The following is a 23,861-nucleotide window of genomic DNA, read 5'->3' as shown; positions in this document are numbered from 1 at the left end:
AATTAGTTTAATATTTAAATAAAATATAAATAAAAAGTATATTAATTTCGTTTATAATCATATAATCATATAATAGAAGTGTAACTTCTTACGTGCGTACAAAGTACACACACATTCTTTTTTTTTTTTAATTATTAACATTGAGCGGTAAGATCGTATTGACGCGGTTGTAAATGTGAGTGCTAGTAAGATGCACCATTGACTGCCGGAATGGCATCTCTCTCGCACTCACCTTTGACGGCCGCCTAATACGTGCATGGCGCTCATTATTATTACTTAAAAATAACAGCTAAGTAATAAAATAATGACAAACATTTCTTCAGGATCTTTAGAGGCTTAAAGGTAGGACTTTAAACTGTGATTTAGTCACTTTCTAACTTTTATAATAATATGTTTTAACCGATTTATTAAGCCTTGAAAATCGCCATTTTTCGTTGTTTTTTCAATTTTAAATTGCTTATAACTCGAAAACGATCAACTTAAGAGAAAAATTACAGATTTTTTTTGTCCAGAATGGTCCAAAAAACCTAAAAAAAATGTCCGGGCCGAAAATATTGATTTTTGCAATTTGATTAAAAAAAATTGTTAAAAAAAATTTGGACCACTTTTCACGTGGGCGACTTCTTGAACCTTATTCTGGGATGTCTCACGATTGTGATTATGCAAAAAAGTCTCATGGGGATATTTTTTCCAACGAACCTGCCGTTTTCGCCTTGTCGGAGAATAGTGTAGTTGTCGTTTTGATTGAACCGCTAAATGGCTCTTTGAACAGCAAAACGACTTACACTAGTTACACCTAGCACTTGGGTGGCGTAATATTGGCTACGATTATTTTTAATTAAAGCCACGGCTCTTGCAACATCCATTGCTGTTAATATCATTTAAATACACTTAAAAAATCTGAACTCAAAATGGTTTCATACCAAATTGGTCTCGAATTTTAGTAGATATAATATATTTTTGTGTGTCGAATTTGGTCTCGAATTTTAGTAGATATAATATATTTTTGTGTGTCGAATTTTAATAGACATTATTTTTAGGTTCTTGACGAAATGAAAACTGTCTTAGATTTAGTGGAAAGTGACCAAACCCCGCCCAGAACACACCAGTTATTACAAGAATTGCGGGATCTTAGTAGTATGGCAATGGAGCATTTCGATGAACATATACTGCCTAGAGTTAAAGAACAAGTTGATCGAAAAACAGGTAATTTTGTCACCGACTTGAAAGTAGTCAAAAGGGATGACTATTAATTTTTTCATTCGTCCGTCTTTCTATGCGTATATTGTCTAGTTTTTCTAGAAGCTGCTCAGCGACACCAAGATCACTATTCTCTGCATAGGCGTTATACAGATCGTCACATTTTTCTTTCCATCCCGGGATGCCCCCTTCGGATGCCTCTTACGATCCATTTTTTAGCTGGTGCAATGACGAAACTAGCGAAACATTTACGTTTTAGTTTGCTTTCAGAAAGTCCCATCTTGGTTTAGGCATCGATCTAACTATGGATATTTTTATTCTTATTTCGTACAAAATAGGATTTTAACAGTGAGTCCAATTCCATTTTAGCTCGAAAAAAAATTGAAGGAATTACTTCTTCGAAATTCCACAGGTTCTGACCAAATACGGAAACCTAACTCACGCCATCCAAAGCAGTCTCATCAACTTTTCAATTGATTTGATGACCAGGTTGTACTCGGAACCAGAAGCGAATTTTACAATCATGGATTATTCTTTTTATGCATCTGAGGCCATAGAGCCCATATTGTAATCGGAAATTAGAAAAGATATATTGAGCACACGCGTGACATAGTCAGATGTGCTCTTGTCTCAAAAGAAGCGAAACTATCGGGTGTTTAGAAGGAAGCAATAAAGGATGCTTTGCTTGGTGTAAGTGTCCACCAACGCAAATAAAAACTTTATCAGAAATGAATAACCATTTTCAATTTCGTTGCAACACGAAACTACAGCCACATCATTATCCCAGTTCAATCAAAGAGTGCGCAAGCACCTCTACCGGTTTCGAAACTTATTAGTCTCTCATCAGGAGGCACATATGCTGCTCTCTCTGACCCAACTAGGACAAACCCCGGCGTGCAGTCACGGATTTTTAAAAAACTTTATCATTTATGAAAGGATTGAGAGAAAAAGGTGTTTTTCAGAAATATATTTGTTAGATCTTCTTCCTGTTTATAAGCAATTCTGCTTGTTCATTGGCGGATTGATAACTCTATGGAAGGTTGTCACTCCATCTTTTGCGCGGTCGGACGATACTTCTTCTACCGATCCTTCCACGATTCTACCGATTGTTAGATCTTAACTCGGTTATTTCCTTTGAAATGACGTGGGAAAAGCTCTCGATGCGAATCAGTTAAAATATGGAGAACAGTGCCTACGTTCTTTCCGATCAGGCTCCAATAAGAGCCGAAAATCGCGATTAAAGGGACTGGACTGCACTCCGTATTCTAATTTAAAAGTAAGATTGTTTTGTCTTCGCATTGAAACTGAATAAAAATGGTATACATTTTTATTTTAGTTCTTTTTCTTCACGTGCCATATCAGAATTATCCGATATTGGTGATCACCATTGCGAAGGCTTCTCGATTTTCTGCAACATGGAATAATTGACCTGCATTTGATATCTGAGTCCATTCTCGAATGTTTTTTAACCAAAAAACTTGTTTTCTTTCTACACTTCTACGGCCCTCTATTTTGCCTTGGAGCAGTTTTACCTAATTAGTCGAGGAAATGAAGCTGAAAAATCGGCAAAACCTCGCAATTTTTTCGTCCAGCATCGATTTGTACAAAAAATTGGGATTAGGCTCATTACACCCTCTAGTTCATTTTCTATATTGAGCCGTTGTACGCTTTGGGTTTTTTAAGGGTGAAAACTATAAAATAACCTTTTAAACTTTAATATTGTCAACATTTGGTTCTTATTAGCATAATGATTGTTTTATGCTTTAAGATATACTATCATAATATTTCAACCCTTAAAACCACCCTTGTTAGAGTTATATATAAAACATTTACTTGTACTAAAAGAATAATTTCGGCTTGCATCGATTTACATAAAAATTTGGGATTAGGATCATCTCACACTGTACTTCATATTCTATATCATGCTTAAGGGCGTTGATTATTTTTAGGGGTGTAAACTACCCGTTATTGTCAAAAATTATATAAAAACATTGTAAACTTTAATAAGGGTAAAATTTGATTTTGATTGGTTAAATAATGATTGTTTTATACTTTAGGATGTAATATCATAATATTTCAACCCTTAAAAACCACCCTTAATAACATTACAGTTTTTATAAGTAGATATTGTAATAGATCTATACAGAAAAAAAAGTAGAATTAAAGAATTACAAAAACATTTATTTACACAAAAATACGAATTTACAAATATGTACAAAGACAAATACAAATAGTTTTTTAGTCATCTTCCAGTATACGAACCGGTTCTGTGGTATTATACATACATTGAAAATTATCCATAAGGGGACTATCCGAATTTTTCGAAAAAAAAAATCGTTTTATAAACATAGCTCCTTCAGTATGGCGATAAAAAGTTTTTTCAAAAATGACTTCGTAGGATTTTTGAAGAGTTATAAGACTGTGTAAACTAAATTCCGTAAGATCACTTAGTTTTTGATTAGGGTGAGTTTAAAGGGCTCGAATAAGGGGGTGTTTGCTCGTAAATAGAGGTTTTAAACAGCTATATCTCGCTAACTGTTCACTGTAATGAAAATCTAGGTACAAAGGAATTTTAGTTATTAAAAAAGCTACAATTTAGTAGTTCATCATTTTTTTCGTATCCAGTATTTTCGGAGATATTTTGAAGTAAAAGGTGAAAAATGGGAAATTCCAAAAAAATTATTTTTCTTTAAACTCCAATTTTTCTAAAATTAGGCCTTTTAAATAGGTCAAACTTCTTGGGTGTAGTGATAATACAAATATAAAAGGAACTACAGAAAGGTGAAGACCAATTTTTAATTAGGAGGGTAGTTAGAGGGTTGTTTTCACTAATTTTTTAATAGCTAAAAGCAGGTACCGACCTTTTTTTGATCATAAGTCGCTTAATTTTCAGGCTAGATACTTTTTATTATTATTTTTTGAAAGGCCTAACTGTATACTTGAAAAAAGATTATTTAAGTTTTCCTCGAAAAATGTAAAATTTTTCCGTTATTTTACTTTGAATATTTCAAATTATGCATTTGACGAAAAAAGCTAACGTTTAACATGCCGTATCTCGGTTTGTATTGGTCTTAAAGATATTACAGAAAAAGAATTTGGTTTGTGTTACTAAAAGATACAATTTTGATATCTACAGTTTTTTTTTATTAAATGCATATTTTTCTAGGTATTCTCAAAAAAACCCTCTAAAAAGTCGATTTTTTCATCGAAAAACTTATGGTATAAGAGCTGTGAGACATTTTTGAGTAGGTATTTTAGGCAACCTGAAAATTTTTCAGGTGACTCTTCCATGATAGCCTAATACAAAAATGCCGGTCTGGCTGGAGGGTAGCGGTTATTTTCCCCAAAAATCCCCCCCAAAGTTAAAAAAAGGGTAAAAATTGTTATTACAAAAAATATCATTAACGTGACTTTAAAGTAAATTTAAATATTCAAATATAAAGAAAATAAACAGGCCAGGCGATTTGAGGGCGATTTTAACTCTGCAAGATACTTGCATGGGCGCCCCAGGATTATTTTCAGGGGATGCATCTGAACTTCAGAAGATTTCATCTGAATCTGTACATACTATTAACGAGTATAAAATATACAACTATACATGCAAAGCTATGTACATTCCTTCAGGACAGGGAAGTACAATTATTATTTTCACAGGGTATTTTTTAATATTAAAAATAAATATTCTACAAAGACAGGTTTTTTTTGGTGAAATTTTCCAACTGCCATGTGATCGAACAAATTACGCGTGCATATAAATGAAAAGCGCTATAGGTAAACAGGAGTGTGAGAAAGAGCGTATACCGATAGCTGTTTGCGTCCTCTGTTGTACCTGAGCGAGTCCGTTCGCTCGAGAAAAATCACGTGACCTGGCGATCCCATGTTGTTGTGCTTCGAAACGTCAGAGTAATTATTATATATTATAGTTTTTTAAGTAAAGTCGGGTCCATAGATATTTCGCCCGTCGGCAAATTCAAACAGATAACATTTGTATTGTTATGAAATTCGAGTAAATCAATGTCCCTTTGATTAAGCACACGCCGGTATTTTTACAACCGGGTTACTCATTGTAAATCAATCAAGTTTAACACTTGAAAATGTATACTTGGGCATTAGTACAGTTAAAATTGTTAGACGATTATATTTAGATGAAATATTAAGCAATAGAATTGAAACTTTTTTCTACTTTTAAGGACAAAAAAGCAAGTTCATTAGCGGAACGTGATTCAAAATTATTCTGCAGATTATATTTGAAGCAATATTTGATTAAAACATCTCATTTTTGGTGGTAAAAATATATTAAATACATATATTAATTTGTCTGGACTAAAGGTGGTCAAAGATGGTCTGGAGTTATATTTTTGTTTGAATTTGCCGACGGGCGATAGATAGATGGTGTTTACTTTAACTTTTTCTTAATTAAAGGAAAATAATACGTACTATACAATAGATTTTGCAAATATAATAGAAAAAGACAGATTTATTATTATAAAGATATAGGTAGAAAAGTATAAAAGTATAAACTAAATTGATTCTGTGTCCGAATCTTGTACTTCTTCTTCAAACTCCTCATCTGAGCTTAAATATTCACTGTCTTCTTCTTCGTCAGACTCCCCTTGAGACTCAGATTCCTCTTCTACATGATCTGCAAATAGTTGTAATATGTATTTAGAATTAATTAAAAATTAATTAGTGATTGATTAATTGAGTTGCTACGTATTCTCTGTCCTTTTATACGGAGTCGAAGCCTGGAGAATCACGGGCGCATCTGAAAAAAGACTTGCCATTGTTGAGATGTGGTGTTATCGAATAATGTAAAAAATATCATGGACGCAAAACGTAACAAACACGGAAACATTAATAAGGATAAAAAGTCAAAAAAATACTCAACACTATGAAGGAAGGAAAAATGAGCTACTTTGGTCATATACTAAGAAATAAAAAACATGATGTAATTTATAATATAAGGAAAAGTATTAAGTATTAGTTATACATTAATTTTTAATTAATTCTAAATACATATTTACAACTATTTACAGATCAGGTAGAAGAGGAATCTGAGTCTCGAGGGGAGTCTGACGAAGAAGAAGAGAATGAATATTTATTTTGGCTCATCTTTCTTTCCTTTATAGTGTTGAGTATTTCTTTTGCCTTTTTCATCTTTCTTAATGTTTCCGTGTTTGTTACGTGTTGTGTTCATGATATTTTTTACATTATTCAATAACAGCACATCTCAACAATGGCAAGTCTTTCTTCAGATGCGCCCGTGATTGTCCAGGCTTCGACTCCGTATAAAAGGACAGAGAATACGTAGTAATTCAATTAAATTATCGCTAATTAATTTTTAATTAATTCTAAATACATATTACAACTATTTGCAGATCATGTAGAAGAGGAATCTGAGTCTCGAGGGGAGTCTGACGAAGAAGAAGACAGTGAATATTTAAGCACAGATGAGGAATTTGAAGAAGAAGTACAAGATTCGGACACAGAATTAATTTAGTTTATACTTTTATACTTTTCTACCTATATATTTATAATAATAAATCTGTTTTTTCTATCATATTTGCAAAATCTATTGTATAGTACGTATTATTTTCCTTTAATTAAGAAAAAGTTACTTAAAAAACTATAATATATAATAATTACTCTAACGTTTCGAGACACAACAACATGGGATCGCCAGGTCACGTGATTTTTCTAGAGCGAACGGACTCGCTCAGGTACAACAGAGAACGCAAACAGCTATCGGTATACGCCCTTTCTCACACTGCTGCTTACCTATAGCGCTTTTCATTTATATGTACGCGTAATTTGTTTGATCACATGGCAGTTGGAAAATTTCACCAAAAAAAATTCTGTCTTTTTAGAATATTTATTTTTGATATTAAAAAAATACCCTGTCAAAATAATAATTGTACTTCCCTGTCCGGAAGGAATGTGCATAGCTTTGCATGTATAGTTGTATATTTTATACTCGTTAATAGTATGTACAGATTCAGATGAAATCTTCTGAAGTTCAGATGCATCCCCTGAAAATAATCCTGGGGCGCCCATGCAAGTATCTTGCAGAGTTAAAATCGCCCTCAAATCGCCTGGCCTGTTTATTTTCTTTATATTTGAATATTTAAATTTACTTTAAAGTCACGTCAATGATATTTTTTGTAATAACAATTTTTACCCTTTTTTTTAACTTTGGGGGGGATTTTTGGGGAAAATAACCGCTACCCTCCAGCCAGACCGGCATTTTTGTATTAGGCTATCATGGAAGAGTCACCTGAAAAATTTTCAGGTTGCCTAAAATACCTACTCAAAAATGTCTCACAGCTCTTGGACTATTACTCTTCAAGCGCGAATAACTCGAAAAATATTAGTTTTACGAAGAAAATGTAAAAAACATTTTTTTCTTAGAAATACCTTTTACGTCGATTTACATGGTTAAAATGTAATAAAAAATTCCCGCCCCCGGTAATAAAAGGTTTTAGCGTACAGCGGCATGATATAGAAAATGATCCTTGGACTATTCCCTACCTTCTGTGAAAATTTCAAGTAAATCCATAGTGGACGAAAAAATTGCGAGCCAAAATGCTTCATTTCCTCGACTAAATATTCCATATTGATTTCCCCTCACTATATGTCCCAGATACCTATAGAAGTCACTATCCGATGTTTAACAGTTTTTAACAATTCTCTATAATATAAAAAAGGAAATAAGTTGGATTGCTCAAATTACAGAGGAATATCGGTAACTAGTACACTAAGCCGGGTGTACGGGCGCATTCTTAGAAATCTCATTGAGATGGAGTATAGGGAACAAGAAGAAGAAGAACAGGCTGGTTTCCGCGCTGGAAGGACTTGCACAGATAATGTCTTCTGTCTAAAACAATTAATTGAAAAAAAAATCAGCAACCAATCAAGAGACCCATCTCATGTTTGTTGACCTCCGTAAAGCATACGACAACGTTCCTATGACTAAATTGTGGAAATCACTACAAGAAACTAACATCAGCTACACTCTAGTCAAAGCCTTAAAAAATCTATATGAAAATTCTACATCACAAGTAAAAATTGGCAACACACTATCTAAAAAGTTCATAGTTAACAAGGGTCTGCGCCAGGGCTGCTGTATTTCACCAACTTTGTTCAAGATATATGTTGCAAAAGCACTAACCAGTGGAAACGTAAATGCCACGGTATGGGTATAGACCTCGGAGAGGTTTGTTTATATACCTTACAATTTGCTGATGACCAAGTCATCATAGCTAATGATAAAGACTACCTACAGTATATGGCAAGAAAACTAAAAGAGGAATATGAACAGTGGGGCTTGGAAATTAATGTGGAAAAAACTAAAGACCTACCCATAGGAGCTGAGCTATCCAATATCGAACTAGAGGATAATGAACAAATCACATCCTGTAGTGAATACACGTACCTGGGAGTAATCTTCGATAGAACGGGAAAAGACGATGAGGAAATAAAGAAAAGGGAACACAAGCTAGAAGAACAATTGGCTGCCTAAATGGAATACTTTGGAGCTCCGAAATAGGAATACAGCGAAAATACAATATCTATGAAACACTTATTACAAGCAGCCTACTTTACGGAGCAGAAACTTGGAGAATAACCGAGAACAACAGGAAAAAATTAGAAGCTGTAGAAATGGATGTGTTTAGAAGATCGTTAGGTATATCCCGTAGGGAAAGAGTTCGAAATGAGGAAGTAAGACGACAAATTGGAATAGATGGTTACTTAACAACAGACATTGAGAGGAAACAGTTGATTTGGTATGGTCATGTTCAAAGAATGGAAGACACAAGATTGCCCAAAAAGATCATGCAGTGGGTACCACCAAACCGCAAAAAACGAGGAAGACCCAAAAAGACATGGAAAGAAGGGTTAACCAAAGCAATGAGTGCAAGGAATCTTAGAGATGGTCAATGGGATGATAGAAGGACGTGGAAGTTAGGCATCGGACAACGTCGAAAGACGTTCTAAAACCGATACATACATACAACAATTCTCTACCTTTGTTGACCGTCCTTAGTACTTCCTTATTAGTTTTTCTTGCTGTCCAAAATATCTTCAGTATCCGTCGATAAATACCCATTTCGTATGCTTCAATTCTGTTCATGGTCGATACTTTTAGTATTCACACTTCTGCACCATACAAAAGTACAGGCCAAACGTAGCACTTAATCATTCTTTGTCTTAATTCTAAACTGAGCTGATTATGGCAAGGAAATGACTTCATTTTTATAAAAGTAGTTTTAGTGCTTGCTATTCTGCGTTTTATTTTTATGCCTGAATCTACTAATTGTTTTTATTTTATTTTATAGCGTTATCTTATGGTTGCCCACCTTCAAGTTCGAAGACACCAAGACTTATATATGCGCACAATTCACTGTCCAACGAGATACACAAAGTTAAAAAACAAAGTAAAACCCATAAGTATCATATTTCATTTTTAACATTGAGTACTCAGAAATTATTCCAAAAGGTATGTACAAATATATAAATCTTTAGAGTGAACCCAAAAGTCTGGAAACCCTAAGTTTTTGGTCTACCTGTTCGAATGCCATCTTTTACTCGCAAAGTTTCCTCAAAGCGCTTAAGGCCCGGTGCAAATTGAACCTAAGCGAGACACAACCTGCGCCGGCGAGCTGCGTAGACAATATTGCGCATCCTTCTATCAGTTCATGCGTTCGCAGGTCTCGCTTGGGAACGTTTGTCATCGGCGTACAGTTTTCTTGGGCCGTGGGACGCGTGACTCACTGCCAGATGTTTATTTTTACGTGTTTTTGTTTGCGAGATGGAAGTATCTGAAATGAATACTGATGGTACCTAAGTACAATTTATTAAGATAAATATAAATATTAGCATAGTCAACACCCCGAGTGAAAACTGCGCTGTCTTTGTCATTAAATTCTGATAACTTTTGGCAGACTAAATAAGCGGCGATACGAAATTAATAATCAAAGTTATGCCTTTACAAAATCACATTATTAGAAAAATAAGGTGAAAAATGAATGTTACTTAAAACCGTGATCGATAAAAATATCGTATTACCCTCAAATTCAACTTGTCGGCATGTTAGATTTTTGTTTATTACATCATTTTTGTTTATGCTTAAAAATTAGAAACGAAATACATATGCAGATAGTGTTTATGACCTGCAGTAATTGTAAATGATTGCGATCCTGCAGTAATTGTAAATGATTGTGATCCTGCAGTAATTGTAAATGATTGTGATCCGAGCAGTAAATTGAGGAATATTAGTTATGACCGAGCAGTAGGGGAGAGATTATTTTAAATATGTAGGTATTATGTGCAGAAATAAAATACTCAGTGTAAGATATCTTTTTATGCACCCGCTTATGATCAAATTCGATGTTTTCGAAAGTCATACCGCTACGACTACTAGGGACGTGTAAGATATTTTTAAAACGTTACTAGTTACGAGTACGGAAATACCGATTTTAAGTTGCCTACTCAATTCAGTACAAGGATCAGATACATCAGTATTTTGTAATCAGTATTTGTACTCAGTACCACTGAGAACCGGTATCAAAAGTAACCGTTACATGTCCGCACTGATTTTGCCCGTCTCTATTCGCCACGTCGATGGCCAACGGTTGGGTTGGCCTGTGTTCAATATGCGGTGCGCTAGAAAAATAAATGCACGGGTCACCCGTCCCGCCGGCGCAGGTTGTGTCTCGCTTAGGTTCAATTTGCGCCGGGCCTTAGAATTTTTTGTACCGTCGCCTTTTGGGAAAGTATCGTTGAACTAGTTGGCTATTTCAATGTAAGATTTTTTTCTATCACCATAGCCCCTTATCATTAAGGACATAAGCGCAAATATTTTACGGCTATCCCTATTTTTTCCGTCTTTACACGGCAAATTACGTGTAGTAAAATTCTCACTGGTATGGATATGTAAACATTACTTGACAAATGTCATCATTAACTTTAAAGAGATGCCTTTTGAATGTTCTTGGATAACTGTTATTTGTATAATTAATTGCCTTAATTATTAATTCAGTTAATTAATATGATAATTTTTTCACTAACTATATATTCAGTGATTGTAATAATTTATATACTGTACAACAAAAACTAATACTCAATTGAGAAAAGAGGAAAAGTGATTTTTAATAATATATTGTTGCTATGGAACGCTTACAATTTTGAACATCTTTAACAACAAAATACTTGGATCACAGAATATATCCTGCTGTATTCTCTGCTTGGATCTTCCATAAATAATAACAATAAATAACTTTTTATTAAGTTCACGTCTTAAAAATCAATTATTTATCAAATACACTATCAATATTATTTAATCAACATCTCAAAATATTCGCGTTGAAGCGTTTAACATGTCTGCTAATATGGGAACAAGGAAAGACTATCTATAGAGATACTGGGGGGTAAGAATGGGGCTAAAGAAGAAGAAGCAGACACATAAAGCCTCGTTGCGGGACGGCAGCTCATTTGTTGTGCGGGAGCTAGGTCGTAGATTCGTTAGAGAGGGTGAAGGGGTGTTAAGATGACTAAACTACCATAACCAAATACAAAGGGTACTTACTCAGACTAGAGGATCTTTCTACTATTTAAAAAACAGGACGCCGTTCGAAACAAATCCTCTGGTTCATATTTGGGTACTTACTAAGACATTTTCTTCTCTTATGGGGTACCAAATGGGGAGACATTCCTCTCAGATTCCTCGTTTGGGGTTATACTAGGTAACTTTATCTCAATACTGGCTTCTATGCCACATTCTTTTTCTTCTACTCTAAAACTTACACACAGTTGCATTAGAATTTAGTTAAAATTTTTCCAAAACAAGGTTACAGAAATAAAATGGTAGATACACTTACAAAACGTTTATTCAAAACTTTAAACTCTTACCAGGTTTATTCAAAATTTTACTACAAAAACAATGATTACAATGATTACAAACAAAACAATTACAATTGAACTTGTTGGGCAGTATATGTCAAATAAAATTTGACCTATTTATTTCAACACAAGATTTGACGTAGCTGTCAAATGTCATAAGTCACTGCCTTTTTTTACCATTATGAAAGCAAATTTATTTATACAATTATTTACCAGCAATTTATCCACTTGAAATTTAGTAAAATTAAAAAAACGTATCATACCTTAAAAACAAAAAAAACTCTTCGTCACAGTCACAAACTACAGGGGAGGGGTTCATCAACAAACAGGGTCATCGAACTGAGGCAGGGGGCAGGGGGAGGACATGGCTTCTTTCTTCAATTTCAGGGCAATCACTGGAGGGTGGGGTGTGGGGTAGACATTCTATACACAAATCACAAAGGGGGCTCTTCTGGGAAATTGAAACTTTTCAGGGCAATCAACTGGAACTTGCATAGGGACAGGAACAAACAAAGACTTCTACACAATGCCGGCTTATAGAACTGCGTCACAACTCAACCAGAGTATGAGAGCACAAAATTCTACCATACAAATCCACTATGGGGCAGAAAAATCATCGTGCACTCACACTAGATCTTCTTACTTCTAAAACGACCATTCTATGCTTATTACCGGCGAGGAACAAAAGGGGCTACGCCCTTTTTCAAGTGAGTCGGCCAGCGGGATCATACCGCTTCGAAATCTAAAACCGGACTGATCTGCCTTCGCTCTGAAGCTACAGATAGGGAAAAGTACGACGAAGTACCGAGCGATTTTGATCCTTAGGGATGCTTACATGACTAAAACACGTCACTTTCGGTTGGACCAAACCATTTTTTTAAAAGGGGGTTACAACATTTCTTCTAGAAAGTTCTTCTACGCATCAACACTTCTTATAAATTGTAACACATTGAAATGTTGTGCAATACTTAATGGCTGTATACAGGGACGGCTTGGGATATTTTTGATGATATTCAACTTCACAAAATAAATTAAAAAAATGGACATTCTTTTTGGGAATTGGGATTTTAAATTAATGTTGGAGTTTTTTCAAACGCTACAAAGCCTCCGCGCAAAAGAGAAACCTGGATAAGATTATCCAGTTTTCGATAACAAACAGAAAAAAATCCAACATGGACATCTTAGGTGTGACAGGACGACAATATCAAAATATTTAGATAATGGCTAGTGGGGATTAAACAAAACAAAAAAGGCGTTAGGGATTGGGCTAGCGTGCCATCAATCGCCAGACTCTTTAAAGTCGAGTAGACTTAAATGTTTATTGACTCTACAAAGAACTGTAGGTGACAAGAGTTTCTGTGCCTTGGGAAAGAAACTAAACTTGTGCCCTGTGTGGACCTCGCTGACATCCACAGCAGTAACACAAGTGACATACCAGGGCAGACACAGCCTTATAACCTCGTTGCCTAACCGCGAGCGGTTCTCAAAAACTAAAAAAAATATGACAGATATACATCTGCCCAAACTCAGCTAACACCTAGCGAGTTTCACGGGACATTTTGGCAACGGTTCTGCAAAATGAGGATTTAGACAATCCAGTCTAAACACCTCAGTGAGACAAAATCTCACCAACAACTTACCTCAACAACTCATTCAAACAAGACAGGGCTAGACAAAGGGGTATATGACAACAACAAGGACTAAAATCAAAACAATATTAACAAGGGGGGAGAGGGGATACGTGTGACAACAATAAAAGACCAAAAAGACTAGTATACTGGGTTCAAACGGGATATCAAACTTTTTAAACAAGACTAAGGGAAATGAACGCAACACATGATATAGAGAACACTACATCATTACTTTTTCAGTCAACAGTCCAATCTAGGACATAAGAACCTTTCATGAAAGTTCACAAGACAACTCTCTCATTTTCAAATCACAAACTGGGGAAAGACTTCATTTTCAAAACAGGGCTACACTTCACTTTTCGAAACAGGGGATAGACTTCATTTTTCAAGACAGGGGGGTTGGGCTTTACTTTTCAAAACTGGGAATAGACTTACTTTTCAAAACTGGGGGCATTTCATTTCTCAAGACTGGGGGTGGACTTTATTTTTCAAAACGGGGGGCTACTTTTTCAAAACGGGATGAAAGCAACACACAAGGGAAAGACCAAAGGGACATTGGAAAGTATGACAGTCCTGACGAACAACCGCTTCCATTTATCGACCGAAAGCAAGCTTCACCTGTACTCAACGCGGCCAGATCCTAACCTCACCAGCCTTGTCACAGCTTCTGCTCTTGGCCTACTTTAAATCAACAAACAGAAGAGAGGTCAACTAACTATTCGCCAAAAAAAATCAAACTCCAGCACGGACACGGGCTAATAGACAACACGGGCTAATAAACAACACGGGACAACGGGCTCTAAAACTTCCAGACAAAACAGGGATAGACAAACAAACAGACAACAACATACTCAATGACTTCTAGATATACTCAGGGGCTTACAAACACAAACAATATTGAAATTTGGTTCCTATATGAGCTCACACGGGATAAGACATTTCTTGCTCCGACTACTAATGAAAGTGTTCACAGATAGCTGAACAACACTTCCTTCATCACGAGTATTACACTTGTGACATGTCAGATACAAAAAGACATACTTCATTCACGGGGGGACTTCAACTACTTCACTTCACGGGCTCTTTTCAACCAACCTCTGGCATCCTTTTGACACCTACAAAGATAGATTAGTCAAAAAAAAAACAAGGGGCAACACAGACAAGGGGGGGGCTTTTTCTTGAATAAGTGGGGGGCCTCTCGACGGTTTCCCTCTTCACTTCTTCATGAATAAGTGGGGGGCCTCTCCACGGTTTCCCTCTTCACTTCTTCATGGGGTCACTCCTCAAGGGGATGACTTCTCACAGACAATACGGGACTAAGCTCATACACGGACCATACCAACATTACACATCTACTCAAATGACCAAATCAATAAATCACAAAAAACGATTATTCTGTAAAAAACTGTTGATCTATAGGAATACATGCAAAAAATACAACATACTGTTATACTTCATAATTGGATTCAATATTCAAAATATTTAACGTTACTTTTTACCAAAATTTTCAAAAAAATTTTACGTTACTTTTTTATTCAACTGTTTGTCTATATATTTCATCAATATTTTCAAAAAAATTCAAATCAATGCTTTCATCATGGGTACAATATCAATACAATACAGTTAGTACGCTACAATAACATACAATTCTGTTCTACGATACTTACAATACAATACAATACCAGTATACATATGGGGTTACAAGTTAAATACACTATGATGTATGAAATGGTACATGCCTATACAATCAACAGCATGACCAAATCAACATCACAACAAAATGTGTACATACTTACACCTCTTTGGAAAAATTATTAACTTCTGCAACAAAAACTACAAAAATGGGCTCTTTCATGGGGACTAACAGACTGAAACAGTTTCGGGGGCACTAACAGACATGAAACAGTTTCTGGGGGCAAGACAAGAGGAATCTGGGCTAAACTACTTGGGAAGACTGGGGCGATATTTACTCGGGTCAAACTTCAGGGTGTACGTTACAAATATAACACTAAGTGGGGGGTGGCTAAAGACATTGGGGACTAGTAGATAGGCTAACTACTAGTTGAACATGTCTACAAGCTAGACTTGTAACAGTGGGCATACAAAACATGACACGAGTCGAGCTTCCATGTTGTCGGAAACACTTGCACCACAAACTGAGATCGGCTGCCCAAGGGGACGGGCACTGCCTTACAGTTGTAGTACAAATGAGACCGAAAGGAGGCTAAAGGGATATGGTAGTGGGCACATGCTAATGGGGTCAGGGGGGCTAGAAATAACACGCCCCACGTTGGGCGCCAGTTGAAGCGTTTAACATGTCTGCTCATATGGGAACAAGGAAAGACTATCTATAGAGATACTGGGGGGTAAGAATGGGGCTAAAGAAGAAGAAGCAGACACATAAAGCCTCGTTACGGGACGGCAGCTCATTTGTTGTGCGGGAGCTAGGTCGTAGATTCGTTAGGGAGGGTGAAGGGGTGTTAAGATGACTAAACTACCATAACCAAATACAAAGGGTACTTACTCAGACTAGAGGATCTTTCTACTATTTAAAAAACAGGACGCCGTTCGAAACAAATCCTCTGGTTCATATTTGGGTACTTACTAAGACATTTTCTTCTCTTATGGGGTACCAAATGGGGAGACATTCCTCTCAGATTCCTCGTTTGGGGTTATACTAGGTAACTTTATCTCAATACTGGCTTCTATGCCACATTCTTTTTCTTCTACTCTAAAACTTACACACAGTTGCATTAGAATTTAGTTAAAATTTTTCCAAAACAAGGTTACAGAAATAAAATGGTAGATACACTTACAAAACGTTTATTCAAAACTTTAAACTCTTACCAGGTTTATTCAAAATTTTACTACAAAAACAATGATTACAATGATTACAAACAAAACAATTACAATTGAACTTGTTGGGCAGTATATGTCAAATAAAATTAGACCTATTTATTTCAACACAAGATTTGACGTAGCTGTCAAATGTCATAAGTCACTGCCTTTTTTTACCATTATGAAAGCAAATTTCTTTATACAATTATTTACCAGCAATTTATCCACTTGAAATTTAGTAAAATTAAAAAAACGTATCATACCTTAAAAACAAAAAAAACTCTTCGTCACAGTCACAAACTACAGGGGAGGGGTTCATCAACAAACAGGGTCATCGAACTGAGGCAGGGGGCAGGGGGAGGACATGGCTTCTTTCTTCAATTTCAGGGCAATCACTGGAGGGTGGGGTGTGGGGTAGACATTCCATACACAAATCACAAAGGGGGCTCTTCTGGGAAATTGAAACTTTTCAGGGCAATCAACTGGAACTTGCATAGGGACAGGAACAAACAAAGACTTCTACACAATGCCGGCTTATAGAACTGCGTCACAACTCAACCAGAGTATGAGAGCACAAAATTCTACCATACAAATCCACTATGGGGCAGAAAAATCATCGTGCACGCACACTAGATCTTCTTACTTCTAAAACGACCATTCTATGCTTATTACCGGCGAGGAACAAAAGGGGCTACGCCCTTTTTCAAGTGAGTCGGCCAGCGGGATCATACCGCTTCGAAATCTAAAACCGGACTGATCTGCCTTCGCTCTGAAGCTACAGATAGGGAAAAGTACGACGAAGTACCGAGCGATTTTGATCCTTAGGGATGCTTACATGACTAAAACACGTCACTTTCGGTTGGACCAAACCATTTTTTTAAAAGGGGGTTACAACATTTCTTCTAGAAAGTTCTTCTACGCATCAACACTTCTTATAAATTGTAACACATTGAAATGTTGTGCAATACTTAATGGCTGTATACAGGGACGGCTTGGGATATTTTTGATGATATTCAACTTCACAAAATAAATTAAAAAAATGGACATTCTTTTTGGGAATTGGGATTTTAAATTAATGTTGGAGTTTTTTCAAACGCTACAGCGTTGCCATGTCAAATATTTAAACTTGTCACTGTCTCGTCACCATATTCTATTCGACTCAGTGCGTTGTATGACAAAGATAGCGAATGTTAAATTTGGAAAATATAACCACCGACATGGTGTCCATTTTTGTCAAATTCTGAAAAAACTAATAAATATATTTTTTTTTAATTTAAACGCAGAAATAAAAGTTTCTTTTGAACGAGATATTGGAAATTAATAATCACATTACATTTTCTCTTAGTTTTTCATCCCTGTAACTTATTAAAATAAACTACAGAAGTTTTCAGGGACTTTCTGTCCTCGGTAAGAACGTAATCTTTCATTCTGCGTTTAAATATTTCAAAAATACTTATTAGTTTTCTCAGGATTTGAAAAAAATGAATCCCATTTAAATAGCATTGGAGCCGAAACTATGTACCGATCCCTTTAAAATAGTAATTCGCTCTTTTTTTTATTAAAAACCATCTTTATTGTAGAGATTTTGAAAACACACACAAGAACTGACAGCTTTAGTTGGTTTTATGAATTACTGTAAAAATCACAGCATTCTACATGTACTGAATTACTTCAAAATTATTTAGCACTGAGAAGTTTTATTTATTTAATATCTTGGTGAGTAGATAAAATACCAAGTGTAACATATGGTTGAGCTCGTATTGAATTAAGACTTCCTATAATAATACAATATACAGGGTGTTGTATTTAAAAATTCAAAGTGACTAATGCTATTAGAAAAATGGCAAATCTGGCAACATTTCAAGCACCAAATTTGAAATCTTCATATTGCAGAAAAGGCTCATTTCGGTTTTTGTAGAATTTGGACTATCTATTTAAGAGATAATTAGGCGTTTCCAGACTCTTGGACCACTCTGTATATCAATTTTGTATATATCTTCGCTGATTTGCAAAAAGGGGCGTAACATTTTTATATTTTTACTAAGTGGAACTTAGTTCCTTACTACACAACCAGTTTAAAAAAATATGTTACTTGGCACCAAAAAATTATGAAACTATCTCAACAACAATAAGTAATTCACTTGACCCCTTTTTACAGAATAGGTAGAACCTTCATACCTATCATTTTTGCACATATCTCCTTTTTGAATAAAATGTCACTTGGCACTTTTTTGCAAATCAGCGACGATATGAAGGTATAACTTATCATTACTATATTTTTTAGTTGAGAAAACAAAACATACGTATAAAGGCACAATCCCTAAAAATAAGAGAACAGGAGAAGAAAATCCAGGAGCAACAGACGAAGATTCAAGAACAAGAAGCTACCTTGGCTGACTTTAAGAAGCACATAGACGAATGGAATCAAAAATACAAAGACCTGACCACGGAATTCGTCCGCGCGATAGAAACCTTCGTACCTACCTCGCCTCCGAGGTCCACACCGGCTGCACCTCCGTCTCCGTCACCACCGCGTTTGCATAAGACCAATATCAAACCGCGCAAGACCCATATTCTACCCAAGAGTTACTCAGGGTTAAATTTTGACGTAGAACGAAAAAGAAAATCTAATTTGTCTCACGATCTTCCTTTGAAGCGCAATAAAGCTGAGGATGAAGGTGGTGAGAGTGGTAACTTAAGGATAGAGCTGCCCAGTTTTAGCGGCGATAGTGAAAAAGCTGATAGGGTAGCATCAGAGAAGGGATCTTCTAAAGTAGTTTATGGTTGTTCGAAGTCGGTGTTCAGTAATACGGATTTTGGACAAATTATAGAGAACTGGGTTATAAATCCGTTAACGAATATAAAAACTAGGAAGAGAAAAATGCACGAAGATATAGATTTAAAGTAAATTGTAGATGTAAGTATGTATTCGCCTGTGAATCGGTGGTATTAAATCGTTTCGTAGATTTTTTTGCGTTTTTACTTGTTTAAAGGAATATCACGTTAAAAATGCAATTTCATACAAATAATCATCAACAGCTATTCCATCAATCGTCGGACGTAAGCCTCCCTTAGATGTGTCCATTCATAATGTTTGCCGTGTTTTGCATCTAGTGCATTTTGCATTAGTGGCCAGCTATTCGCATTATTTTTAATCCTATTTCGTTTGATTTAGTATTTAGGTCTAATAGCATTTCTTGCAATTCTTCTCTATCTTTTTCGGTTTTCGGTGCCTATCGTCACTCCTTTATTTGCCCATTCCAAAGTTCAAACTTTGGAATACAAATAATACATTAAAACAATTTTTACAATTTCGATACCCCCAAAATTGACTGTCCTCGATGAACAAATATTTTTCGCAAGAGCCAATAAAAACTAGACAGTTTATTAACGACGTTCTACACCTTCGTTGCGGGGTATGCCTCTCAGAGGAAAGGGGAGAAACTTATATGCAAGCGAAAGTTGGTAACAATGCATTTATAGCAGAATACTCAAATCATATGTTTCAGTATTGAATACTTTATAAAAATAAATTATAATAAATTACGGAAATTACGGAATAAATTACGAAATTAATTATAATAAATAAATAAAAACCTTTAATTTAAGCACAAATAATTAAAAATCGTAAATTTGGGTCAAAAGTTATTAACTTTTTAAGAATTCCCATAAGAGCCCATGTTAAAACTTACCTTTGACCGTTAATAGTAATTAAACGGCACGGTAAAACAATTTTTAAAAAATCAAGTCTTAGTTTTTTGAAGTAAACTATAACATACTAAAATTTCATGCAAATCCTTAATTCTTTGCCGAAGGTGTAGAACGTCGTTAAAAAGATAACGTTTATACATCTTAACAATTAAAACTTTAATATTTCTTACTGATCATTAGTGTTTTTGATCCATATAATACTTTCTTTTTCTAGATTATTTTCTACTTCTAAAGAATCTCATACTAGTCCAGAGAAATAAGCTTTTCTCAGGATATTGCAATAGTCAAGTCTTTGACGAGTTTTCCGATAATATTTACCTACAGTAAGCAAACATACCTATACGTGTTCTACATAAACTTCTGTGTTTTTTAAAATATATTAGTAACCTGTACATGTTCACTGCTGGGTGTACAGGTTTCCATGTGTCTCCGTCTTGTGAGGCTTGCATCCATGATTCAGTCCATCTGGTTGATGGGCGTCCTCTGCTCCGTAGTGCTTCTTCTATTGGCCTCCACTTGACAATACGTTTTGTCCATACGCTTTTATAAACACGGGAGAGAGCGCGAGAGGTGGAATTCGTTCATGCATCGTTTCCGAGGACGCTAACTGACTTATGCCCATATTAGGCCGTCCGCACATGGGTCGATCGAAGACACGTCTCGAAGTTCGCACGTCTTCCTCGTCTTGTACGAACCCTGCGGCACAAGCGATTGCTCTGCGCACACTAGTCGAATCTGTTTGCTCACATCTTCCAACCAGGAAGAACGCATTTTTAATATATCAACCAAAACGACTATTTTGATCTGTGAAAAGTACGATATAGTTACATTTTTAGTATAATTTGTATACAATGAGCATTATACAATTAAGGGTATTTTTCTACTTCCCCAAAGAGTTTTATAATACACACTTAGAAACAGAAGTTCAATGTTCTTAGAATTTTATATTACAAACAATATATTTCCACAAAGCGACTAGTATTCTTTTCGTCACGATATAAGAAATTTGACCTGACGCTGGTGGGATGTCCCTACCGATTTAGTATCATAATAAATAGTTGAGGTTACTAATCCCTCAATTGTCTGTGCGACGGGTGGCAATAGTTTTGGAACAGCTACTAGGGCCGTACTTTATATTATTTACAGAACTGACTCGTTACCTATCAATGCAAATAAATTATTAAAATTAAAATTTCTAGACAATGTATTAAAAATTTTGTTTACTGTAGACGAATTCGTTTAGTCATCTGAAATTAACTTGCTTGGAATCAATTACAAACGATCACAAACAATTTTTATGTCCAATGCGCTCATTACGTGAATTTTATGGAGTTAGATTATAATATGTTTTATATCGTTTTCACTTTAAACAAAATGGACTTCCGATAATGCAGCTTTCTATCTTTAAATAAAAAAATTAAAGAATCATTAGAAAGAGCATTAGTTAAAGATAAGATATACCTCTAATTATTATTCTATAGCTTTACACATAATTCTCGTGCTTATAGGTATTTAGGTAAAATTAAGTATCATTTATTTATCCAGAAAACATACATTATGGAACATTATGAAAGGGGGGCAAACATATTTAAGTTTGACATTTGCACATTCAGGCAGTTATTTTCCTGCATTTAGATAGAAGGTTAGATCGCGAGTATTCAAGTAAAATGTCTGAAGTCGGTGAAGCTAGTGCTAAGTGTAAAACACGTGTACATTTATCTGATGATGCCAAAGAAATTATTAGGAATGTTTATCAAACTGTGAAAGAAGATAATCCAAATCCAGAAGACGGTAAATTCTTCATCAAGACAACATCTCGACTGACAAGAATGTCATATACAACAGTGTGGAAAATTGTTACGAATAGAATTCAACCTCGTAAAAAGCGGAGTGACTTTTCTACACATAAAGCAGTAAATGAAAAAGATGCTGAGGTAATTAGAAGAGCAATTTACAATTTCTATTCAAAGAACCTAGTTCCAACGCTTAGTATGATCTACGATCAACTTGTTAAAGACTATTCCATTACGTATTCGCCTTCAACTTTATCAAGATTTTTGAATCACATTGGTTTTCGATACAAGAAAATTAATAAGCGATCATCAATAATGGATTCTCCTCGTCTAATTAAACGGAGAAATGAATACTTGGATGCTATATCTAAATTTAGAGATGAAGGAAGACCGATATTTTATCTAGATGAAACATGTCTAAATTTAGAGATGAAGGAAGACCGATATTTTATCTAGATGAAACATGGTTCGATACCCACGATACTGCTCAAAAAGGTTGGACAGACGATTCTATTAAATGTGCACCCTATTATCCAATTAATAGAGGTCAGCGAATAATTATTCTGAACATTGGATCCAAAAATGGCTGGCTTGGAGGGGAAAGTTTTTTACTATCGGCAAAAAACATTAAAGATTCAAAGCTGGACTACCATGAAAATATGACGAGTAGCTTGTTTAAGGAATGGTTTGAAAAGAAGGTGTTGTCAAATTTGCCTCCAAAAAGTGTAATTGTAATGGATAACGCAACGTATCACAGCGAACAAATTAGAAAAATCCCCGGTGTAGCTTCGACAAAAAAACAGATATCTGATTTTTTGTATAACAATGATTTGTACTTTGAAGAAACATATACAAAAAAAAAAGAAATGTTGGAAGTTCTTCACACAAAAGTGTTTGAGAAACAATTTGTTATAGACGAATTAGTCAAACGTGATGGTCATAATGTATTGCGATTACCTCCTTACTACTGTGTCTTCAACCCCATTGAATCAATCTGGAGCCAACTTAAGGAAAGTTTACGGCGAAACAACTGCTGTCCCAAATTTAGTAGCGAATCGGTGTCACATGTTGTAGAAGAAATAAAAAAGATTTCCCCAACACTGTTGCAAAATTGTCTTTCACATGTTATAAAAACGGAAGATCATTACAGAACATTAACCTCACATATTAAACCAATAATTATAACATTAGATAACGATTCTAGTGAAGATGACAGCGATAGTGACATAGAGTTGTAATTTGTATTTATTTTTTTCCGTCTAAACTTCAAATTTTATTTTTCTATGCTATTTTCTATGTTATTTTTTATTATGTTATCTTTTTAATTCTGATTTTTGCTACCACTCTTTTAATCTTTTATTGTTATTATCATTAATTTCCTTAATTTCTTTAATTTGTTCATTTCTCTTATTTCATTGTACATAAGAATATACCTATAACTACATAGATATAAATACGTAATAAATATAATGATATGATATTTAAATTTATATTTATTATTCCAACCCCATTAAAATATTATATCTACTTGAAGACTTGATTTTTTTTTGTTAAGGGGATGGGTACGAACTTTCGGCTTTAAGCCGTTACGTTATTACCGAGGGCCGAAAGTCCCTGAAAACTTCTATAATGTTTATTTTAATTAGTTTAGGGGTGAAAAACTAAGAGAAAATTTAGTGTGATTTTTAATTTCAAATATCTCATTCAAAAGAAACTTTTAATTCATTCCAAGGGACTTTCGGCCCTCGGTAATAAAGTAATTTTTCATTCTGCGTTTAAATTTTTCAAA

The 23,861-nt window shown here is 35.0% G+C and overlaps 2 protein-coding genes and 1 long non-coding RNA gene across 3 annotated transcripts in view; 2 read left to right on the top strand and 1 right to left on the bottom strand.

Annotated features, from left to right (window-relative positions):
- LOC114340774 (F-box only protein 28) overlaps positions 1 to 19,534 on the top strand; it is a 40,917-nt gene extending 21,383 nt beyond the window's left edge. Inside the window, exons 3-5 of the mRNA XM_050658313.1 lie at positions 1,041 to 1,206; positions 9,537 to 9,697; positions 18,853 to 19,534. Of these exons, the coding sequence (XP_050514270.1) occupies positions 1,041 to 1,206; positions 9,537 to 9,697; positions 18,853 to 19,476 (951 nt within the window). The 3' untranslated portion in view covers positions 19,477 to 19,534. The remainder of the gene's footprint in view (positions 1 to 1,040; positions 1,207 to 9,536; positions 9,698 to 18,852) is intronic.
- LOC126889749 (uncharacterized) lies at positions 12,069 to 17,185 on the bottom strand. Its single transcript, XR_007700163.1, has 2 exons — positions 16,682 to 17,185; positions 12,069 to 12,212 (listed from the first exon to the last, which is right to left on the bottom strand). It is a non-coding gene; the product is annotated as an uncharacterized LOC126889749 (long non-coding RNA).
- A 3,197-nt stretch (positions 19,535 to 22,731) lies between the features above and the next one.
- Positions 22,732 to 23,310, top strand: LOC126890178 (uncharacterized). Its single transcript, XM_050659032.1, has one exon. It carries the CDS (start codon positions 22,732 to 22,734, stop codon positions 23,308 to 23,310), a length of 579 nt encoding a protein of 192 aa, XP_050514989.1.
- Positions 23,311 to 23,861: the final 551 nt, after the last annotated feature.

The sequence above is a fragment of the Diabrotica virgifera genome, chromosome 8 (genome assembly GCF_917563875.1).
Source record: "Diabrotica virgifera virgifera chromosome 8, PGI_DIABVI_V3a".
In the NCBI taxonomy this organism is placed as follows: domain Eukaryota; kingdom Metazoa; phylum Arthropoda; class Insecta; order Coleoptera; family Chrysomelidae; genus Diabrotica; species Diabrotica virgifera.
The sequence above is the reverse complement of the archived record's forward strand: the minus strand, read 5'-3'. Positions and strand labels throughout refer to the sequence as shown.